General features: G+C 47.2%; 1 protein-coding gene and 2 long non-coding RNA genes across 4 annotated transcripts in view; 1 reads left to right on the forward strand and 2 right to left on the reverse strand.

Moving 5' to 3' along the window:
- dus1l (dihydrouridine synthase 1-like (S. cerevisiae)) overlaps nt 1–7,112 on the forward strand; it is a 32,004-nt gene extending 24,892 nt beyond the window's left edge. For both annotated transcript variants that reach the window (XM_052519818.1, XM_052519817.1), the window contains exons 12-14: nt 632–669; nt 6,677–6,752; nt 6,843–7,112. In XM_052519818.1, coding sequence (XP_052375778.1) covers nt 632–669; nt 6,677–6,752; nt 6,843–7,039 — 311 coding nt within the window. In that variant the 3' untranslated portion in view covers nt 7,040–7,112. The remainder of the gene's footprint in view (nt 1–631; nt 670–6,676; nt 6,753–6,842) is intronic.
- LOC127930263 (uncharacterized) lies at nt 686–4,433 on the reverse strand. The gene is made up of 4 exons (XR_008137583.1): nt 4,131–4,433; nt 3,459–3,640; nt 2,256–2,363; nt 686–722 (listed from the first exon to the last, which is right to left on the reverse strand). It is a non-coding gene; the product is annotated as an uncharacterized LOC127930263 (long non-coding RNA).
- Nucleotides 7,113–7,506: 394 nt separating the features above from the next.
- On the reverse strand, nt 7,507–7,968 carry LOC127930261 (uncharacterized). Its single transcript, XR_008137554.1, has 3 exons — nt 7,825–7,968; nt 7,697–7,793; nt 7,507–7,648 (listed from the first exon to the last, which is right to left on the reverse strand). It is a non-coding gene; the product is annotated as an uncharacterized LOC127930261 (long non-coding RNA).
- Nucleotides 7,969–8,744: the final 776 nt, after the last annotated feature.

Here is an 8,744-nt window from a genome sequence, read left to right on the forward strand (position 1 = left end):
ATTGGCCATATACCACACACCCCCAACGTGCCTTATTGCTGTTATAAACTGGTTACCAACATAATTAGGGCAGTGAAACGAAATGTTTTGTCATACCCGTGGTGTACGGTCTGATATACACCAGCTGTCAGCCAATCAGCATTCAGGGCTCGAACCACCCAGTGTATGACAAAACATTTGTTTTAACTGCTCTAATTAATAAGACGCCTCGGGGGATCGTGGTATACGGCCAATATACCACGGCTAAGGGCTGTGTCCAGGCACTCAGCTTTGCGTCGTGCGTAAGAACAGCCATCAGCTGTCAGCCAATCAGCATTCAGGACTGGAACCACCCAGTTTATAACAGCAATAAGACGCCTCGGGGGATCGTGGTATACGGCCAATATACCACGGCTAAAGGCTGTGTCCAGGCACTCAGCGTTGCGTCGTGCGTAAGAACAGCCCTTAGCCGTGGTATATTGGTATATGTTTTGTCTTACCCGTGGTATGCGGTCTGATATACCACGGCTGTCAGCCAATCAGCATTCAGGGCTGGAACCACCCAGTTTATAATGCTACAGAATGTACAGCGCCTCAGCCGACACAAACAGTACAGTAGATAACCTCTGTTTTACCCCTGTTTTCTCTGCAGCAAAGTACATCAAGTGTGAGCAGTGTGGAAATCCAAAGGTGAGTGGAGGGACGACCTCTTCACCCTGTTCCTCATTACCATGTGTAGCAACCTCTTCACTCTGTTCCTCATTACCACGTGGAGCAACCTCTTCACTCTGTTCCTCATTACCATGTGTAGCAACCTCTTCACTCTGTTCCTCATTACCATGTGGAGCAACCTCTTCACTCTGTTCCTCATTACCATGTGTAGCAACCTCTTCACCCTGTGCCTCATTACCATGTGTAGCAACCTCTTCACCCTGTGCCTCATTACCATGTGTAGCAACCTCTACACCCTGTTCCTCATTACCATGTGTAGCAACCTCTTCACTCTGTTCCTCATTACCATGTGTAGCAACCTCTTCACTCTGTTCCTCATTACCACGTGGAGCAACCTCTTCACTCTGTTCCTCATTACCATGTGTAGCAACCTCTTCACTCTGTTCCTCATTACCATGTGGAGCAACCTCTTCACTCTGTTCCTCATTACCATGTGTAGCAACCTCTTCACCCTGTGCCTCATTACCATGTGTAGCAACCTCTTCACCCTGTGCCTCATTACCATGTGTAGCAACCTCTACACCCTGTTCCTCATTACCATGTGTAGCAACCTCTTCACCCTGTGCCTCATTACCATGTGTAGCAACCTCTTCACCCTGTTCCTCATTACCATGTGTAGCAACCTCTTCACCCTGTGCCTCATTACCATGTGTAGCAACCTCTTCACCCTGTGCCTCATTACCATGTGTAGCAACCTCTACACCCTGTTCCTCATTACCATGTGTAGCAACCTCTTCACCCTGTTCCTCCTCTTCACCCTGTTCCTCCTCACCATGTGTAGCAACCTCTTCACCCTGTTCCTCCTCTTCACCCTGTTCCTCCTCACCATGTGGAGCAACCTCTTCACCCTGTTCCTCCTCTTCACCCTGTTCCTCCTCTTCACCCTGTGCCTCATTACCATGTGGAGCAACCTCTTCACCCTGTTCCTCCTCTTCACCCTGTTCCTCCCCATCACCATGTGTAAACACCTCTTCACCCTGTTCCACCTCTTCACCCTGTTCCTCCTCTTCACCCTGTTCCTCATTACCACGTGGAGCAACCTCTTCACCCTGTTCCTCCTCTTCACCCTGTTCCTCATTACCATGTGGAGCAACCTCTTCACCCTGTTCCTCCTCTTCACCCTGTTCCTCATTGCCATGTGTAAACACCTCTTTACCCTGTTCCTCATTACCATGTGGAGCAACCTCTGCACTCTGTTCCTCCTTACCATGTATAAACACCTCTTCACTCTGTTCCTCATTGCCATGTGTAAACACCTCTTCACCCTGTTACTCATTACCATGTGGAGCAACCTCTGCACCCTGTTCCTCATTACCATGTGGAGCAACCTCTTCACCCTGTTCCTCCTCTTCACCCTGTTCCTCATTACCATGTGGAGCAACCTCTTCACCCTGTTCCTCCTCTTCACCCTGTTCCTCATTACCATGTGGAGCAACCTCTTCACCCTGTTCCTCATTACCATGTGTAGCAACCTCTTCACCCTGTTCCTCATTACCATGTGGAGCAACCTCTTCACCCTGTTCCTCATTACCATGTGGAGCAACCTCTTCACTCTGTTCCTCATTACCATGTGGAGCAACCTCTTCACCCTGTTCCTCATTACCATGTGTAGCAACCTCTTCACCCTGTTCCTCATTACCATGTGGAGCAACCTCTTCACCCTGTTCCTCATTACCATGTATAAACACCTCTTCACCCTGTTCCTCATTACCATGTATAAACACCTCTTCACCCTGTTCCTCGTTACCATGTGGAGCAACCTCTTCACCCAGTTCCTCCACTTCACCCTGTTCCTCATTACCATGTGTAAACACCTCTTCACCCTGTTCTTCATTACCATGTGTAGCAACCTCTTCGCCCTGTTCCTCATTACCATGTGTAGCAACCTCTTCGCCCTGTTCCTCCTCCTCACCCTGTTCCTCATTACCATGTGGAGCAACCTCTTCACCCTGTTCCTCATTACCATGTGGAGCAACCTCTTCACCCTGTTCCTCATTACCATGTGTAGCAACCTCTTCACCCTGTTCCTCATTACCATGTGGAGCAACCTCTTCACCCTGTTCCTCCTCTTCACCCTGTTCCTCCTCTTCACCCTGTTCCTCCTCTTCACCCTGTGCCTCATTACCATGTGGAGCAACCTCTTCACCCTGTTCCTCCTCTTCACCCTGTTCCTCATTACCATGTGTAGCAACCTCTTCACCCTGTTCCACCTCTTCACCCTGTTCCTCATTACCATGTGTAGCAATCTCTTCACCCTGTTCCTCCTCTTCACCCTGTTCCACCTCTTCACCCTGTGCCTCATTACCATGTGTAGCAACCTCTTCACCCTGTTCCTCATTACCATGTGGAGCAACCTCTTCACCCTGTTCCTCCTCTTCACTCTGTTCCTATTCACCCTGTTCCTCATTACCATGTGGAGCAACCTCTTCACCCTGTTCCTCCTCTTCACCCTGTTCCTCCTCTTCACCCTGTTCCTCCTCTTCACCCTGTTCCTCATTACCATGTGGAGCAACCTCTTCACCCTGTTCCTCATTACCATGTGGAGCAACCTCTTCACCCTGTTCCTCCGCTTCACCCTGTTCCTCCTCTTCACCCTGTTCCTCCCCTTCACCCTGTTCCTCATTACCATGTTTAAACACCTCTTCACCCTGTTCCTCATTACCATGTTTAAACACCTCTACACCCTGTTCCTCATTACCATGTGTCGCAACCTCTTCACCCTGTTCCTCATTACCATGTGTAGCAACCTCTTCACCCTGTTCCTCATTACCATGTGTAGCAACCTCTTCACCCTGTTCCTCATTACCATGTGTAGCAACCTCTTCACCCTGTTCCTCATTACCATGTGTAGCAACCTCTTCACTCTGTTCCTCATTACCATGTGGAGCAACCTCTTCACCTTGTTCCTCATTACCAGTGTGTATTCAACCTCTCTCTCTGTAGGGTAATCAGTGTGTATTCAACCCCTCTTTCTCTGTAGGGTAATCAGTGTGTATTCAACCTCTCTCTCTCTGTAGGGTAATCAGTGTATTCAACCTCTCTCTCTCTCTGTAGGGTAATCAGTGTGTATTCAACCTCTCTCTCTCTGTAGGGTAATCAGTGTGTATTCAACCTCTCTCTCTCTGTAGGGTAATCAGTGTGTATTCAACCTCTCTCTCTCTGTAGGGTAATCAGTGTGTATTCAACCTCTCTCTCTGTAGGGTAATCAGTGTGTATTCAACCTCTCTCTCTGTAGGTAATCAGTGTGTATGTGGGTAATCAGTGTAAACCAGGGTCAACCTCTCTCTCTGTAGGGTAATCAGTGTGTATTCAACCTCTCTCTCTCTGTAGGGTAATCAGTGTGTATTCAACCTGTAGGGTAATCAGTGTGTATTCAACCTCAACCTCTCTCTCTGTAGGGTAATCAGTGTGTATTCAACCTCTCTCTCTGTAGGGTAATCAGTGTGTATTCAACCTCTCTCTCTCTGTAGGGTAATCAGTGTGTATTCAACCTCTCTCTCTCTGTAGGGTAATCAGTGTGTATTCAACCTCTCTCTCTCTCTGTAGGGTAATCAGTGTGTATTCAACCTCTCTCTCTCTGTAGGGTAATCAGTGTGTATTCAACCTCTCTCTCTCTGTAGGGTAATCAGTGTGTATTCAACCTCTCTCTCTCTGTAGGGTAATCAGTGTGTATTCAACCTCTCTCTCTCTGTAGGGTAATCAGTGTGTATTCAACCTCTCTCTCTCAGGGTAATCAGTGTGTATTCAACCTCTCTCTCTCTGTAGGGTAATCAGTGTGTATTCAACCTCTCTCTCTCTGTAGGGTAATCAGTGTGTATTCTCTCTGTAGGGTAATCAGTGTAACCTCTCTCTCTCTGTAGGGTAATCAGTGTGTATTCAACCTCTCTCTCTCTCTGTAGGGTAATCAGTGTGTATTCAACCTCTCTCTCTGTAGGGTAATCAGTGTGTATTCAACCTCTCTCTGTAGGGTAATCAGTGTGTATTCAACCTCTCTCTCTCTGTAGGGTAATCAGTGTGTATTCAACCTCTCTCTCTGTAGGGTAATCAGTGTAGTGTTCAACCTCTCTCTCTCTGTAGGGTAATCAGTGTATTCAACCTCTCTCTCTCTGTAGGGTAATCAGTGTGTATTCAACCTCTCTCTCTCTGTAGGGTAATCAGTGTGTATTCAACCTCTCTCTCTCTGTAGGGTAATCAGTGTATTCAACCTACCTCTCTCTCTCTGTAGGGTAATCAGTGTGTATTCAACCTCTCTCTCTCTGTAGGGTAATCAGTGTGTATTCAACCTCTCTCTCTCTGTAGGGTAATCAGTGTGTATTCAACCTCTCTCTCTCTGTAGGGTAATCAGTGTGTATTCAACCTCTCTCTCTCTGTAGGGTAATCAGTGTGTATTCAACCTCTCTCTCTCTGTAGGGTAATCAGTGTGTATTCAACCTCTCTCTCTCTCTGTAGGGTAATCAGTGTGTATTCAACCTCTCTCTCTCTGTAGGGTAATCTCAACCTCTGTAGGGTAATCAGTGTGTATTCAACCTCTCTCTCTCTGTAGGGTAATCAGTGTGTATTCAACCTCTCTCTCTCTCTGTAGGGTAATCAGTGTATTCAACCTCTCTCTCTCTGTAGGGTAATCAGTGTGTATTCAACCTCACTCTCTCTGTAGGGTAATCAGTGTGTATTCAACCTCACTCTCTCTGTAGGGTAATCAGTGTGTATTCAACCTCTCACTCTCTCTGTAGGGTAATCAGTGTGTATTCAACCTCTCTCTCTCTGTAGGGTAATCAGTGTGTATTCAACCTCTCTCTCTCTGTAGGGTAATCAGTGGTATTCAACCTCAGGGTAATCAGTGTGTATTCAACCTCTCTCTCTGTAGGGTAATCAGTGTGTATTCAACCTCTCTCTCTCTGTAGGGTAATCAGTGTGTATTCAACCTCTCTCTCTCTGTAGGGTAATCAGTGTGTATTCAACCTCTCTCTCTCTGTAGGGTAATCAGTGTGTATTCAACCTCTCTCTCTCTGTAGGGTAATCAGTGTGTATTCAACCTCTCTCTCTCTGTAGGGTAATCAGTGTGTATTCAACCTCTCTCTCTCTGTAGGGTAATCAGTGTGTATTCAACCTCTCTCTCTGTAGGGTAATCAGTGTGTATTCAACCTCTCTCTCTCTGTAGGGTAATCAGTGTGTATTCAACCTCTCTCTCTGTAGGGTAAACCTCTCTCTCTCTGTAGGGTAATCAGTGTGTATTCAACCTCTCTCTCTCTGTAGGGTAATCAGTGTGTATTCAACCTCTCTCTCTCTGTAGGGTAATCAGTGTGTATTCAACCTCTCTCTCTCTGTAGGGTAATCAGTGTGTATTCAACCTCTCTCTCTCTGTAGGGTAATCAGTGTGTAGGGTAATCAGTGTGTATTCCTCTCTCTCTCAGTGTAGGGTAATCAGTGTGTATTCAGTAGGGTAATCAGTGTATTCAACCTCTCTCTCTCTGTAGGGTAATCAGTGTGTATTCAACCTCTCTCTCTCTCTGTAGGGTAATCAGTGTGTATTCAACCTCTCTCTCTCTGTAGGGTAATCAAGGGTAATCAGTGTGTATTCAACCTCTCTCTCTCTGTAGGGTAATCAGTGTGTATTCAACCTCTCTCTCTCTGTAGGGTAATCAGTGTGTATTCAACCTCTCTCTGTAGGGTAATCAGTGTGTATTCAACCTCTCTCTCTCTGTAGGGTAATCAGTGTGTATTCAACCTCTCTCTCTCTCTGTAGGGTAATCAGTGTGTATTCAACCTCTCTCTCTCTGTAGGGTAATCAGTGTGTATTCAACCTCTCTCTCTCTGTAGGGTAATCAGTGTGTATTCAACCTCTCTCTCTCTGTAGGGTAATCAGTGTGTATTCAACCTCTCTCTCTCTGTAGGGTAATCAGTGTGTATTCAACCTCTCTCTCTCTGTAGGGTAATCAGTGTGTATTCAACCTCTCTCTCTCTGTAGGGTAATCAGTGTGTATTCAACCTGTGTCGAGGCTGCTGTAAAAAGAAGGCCCACAAGGAGGTGGCAGACTGCCCAAGTGAGTCGTCATCCGCCCTACACACACACACACACACACACAGCTGTCTTTCTCTGATATATCATTTATTTCCTCTCGTCTGGTTTAAAGGTCACGGGCTGAGGTTCAAGACCAAGGCAGAGAAACAGAAGACAGAGCGGCAAGAGGAGGAGGAGGAGGAGGAGGGAAAGAGCAGAGGGTTACAGGAGGAAGAGGATGGAGGATTGTTGAACGGGACCCCCAGCCCCCCAACAGACCCCCCACAGAGGACAGACTGTGGCCTGAGACATGGACTAACAGGGACATAGACATCCATTCATATGTAGAGCAGTACACACACATACACACACACACACACACACACACACACACACACACACACACACACACACACACACACACAGCAGGATGTGAGAAACAGTATACAGACACAAGAACGTATTGTAAGGATGTGCATCCATACTGTCTCATACATACTCACCACTGTCCTCCATTGCTGCTGTGCTGAACTGGCTTTGATGGGGTTTCACCACTACGCCCTCCTCCTACCTGACTGATGGAATGGAAAGACTCCTCCTACCTGACTGATGGAATGGATAGACTCCTCCTACCTGACTGATGGAATGGATAGACTCCTCCTACCTGACTGATGGAATGGATAGACTCCTCCTACCTGACTGATGGAATGGATAGACTCCTCCTACCTGACTGATGGAATGGATAGACTCCTCCTACCTGACTGATGGAATGGATAGACTCCTCCTACCTGACTGATGGAATGGATAGACTCCTCCTACCTGACTGATGGAATGGATAGACTCCTCCTACCTGACTGATGGAATGGATAGACTCCTCCTACCTGACTGATGGAATGGATAGACTCCTCCTACCTGACTGATGGAATGGATAGACTCCTCCTACCTGACTGATGGAATGGATAGACTCCTCTGATGGAATGGATAGACCTACCTGACTGATGGAATGGATAGACTCCTCCTACCTGACTGATGGAATGGATAGACTCCTCCTACCTGACTGATGGAATGGATAGACTCCTCCTACCTGACTGATGTAATGGATAGACTCCTCCTACCTGACTGATGGAATGGATAGACTCCTCCTACCTGACTGATGGAATGGATAGACTCCTCCTACCTGACTGATGGAATGGATAGACTCCTCCTACCTGACTGATGGAATGGATAGACTCCTCCTACCTGACTGATGGAATGGATAGACTCCTCCTACCTGACTGATGGAATGGATAGACTCCTCCTACCTGACTGATGGAATGGATAGACTCCTCCTACCTGACTGATGGAATGGATAGACTCCTCCTACCTGACTGATGGAATGGATAGACTCCTCCTACCTGACTGATGGAATGGATAGACTCCTCCTACCTGACTGATGGAATGGATAGACTCCTCCTACCTGACTGATGGAATGGATAGACTCCTCCTACCTGACTGACTGAGGGAGTCTTCCTGGACTGATGTAATGAATAGACTCCTCCTACCTGACTGACTGGGGGAGTCTTCCTGGACTGATGTAATGGATAGACTCCTCCTACCTGACTGATGTAATGGATAGACTCCTCCTACCTGACTGACTGGGGAGTCTTCATGGACTGATGTAATGGATAGACTCCTCCTCCTACCTGACTGACTGGGGGAGTCTTCCTGGACTGATGTAATGAATAGACTCCTCCTACCTGACTGACTGGGGGAGTCTTCCTGGACTGATGTAATGGATAGACTCCTCCTACCTGACTGATGTAATGGATAGACTCCTCCTACCTGACTGACTGGGGGAGTCTTCCTGGACTGATGTAATGAATAGACTCCTCCTACCTGACTGACTGGGGGAGTCTTCCTGGACTAATTTCTTTCTTGGACTTTAGCATAACAAGTCAAGCTTTGAAGTCAACAGGAGATTCACCCCAAAAAGTCCAGTTCCATGTGGGTCTTCCAGCCGTTTCTGGAAGGAGGAAGAGCTCATGGGGTCGTAACA

The sequence above is a fragment of the Oncorhynchus keta genome, chromosome 5, assembly GCF_023373465.1.
Source record: "Oncorhynchus keta strain PuntledgeMale-10-30-2019 chromosome 5, Oket_V2, whole genome shotgun sequence".
Taxonomy (NCBI): domain Eukaryota; kingdom Metazoa; phylum Chordata; class Actinopteri; order Salmoniformes; family Salmonidae; genus Oncorhynchus; species Oncorhynchus keta.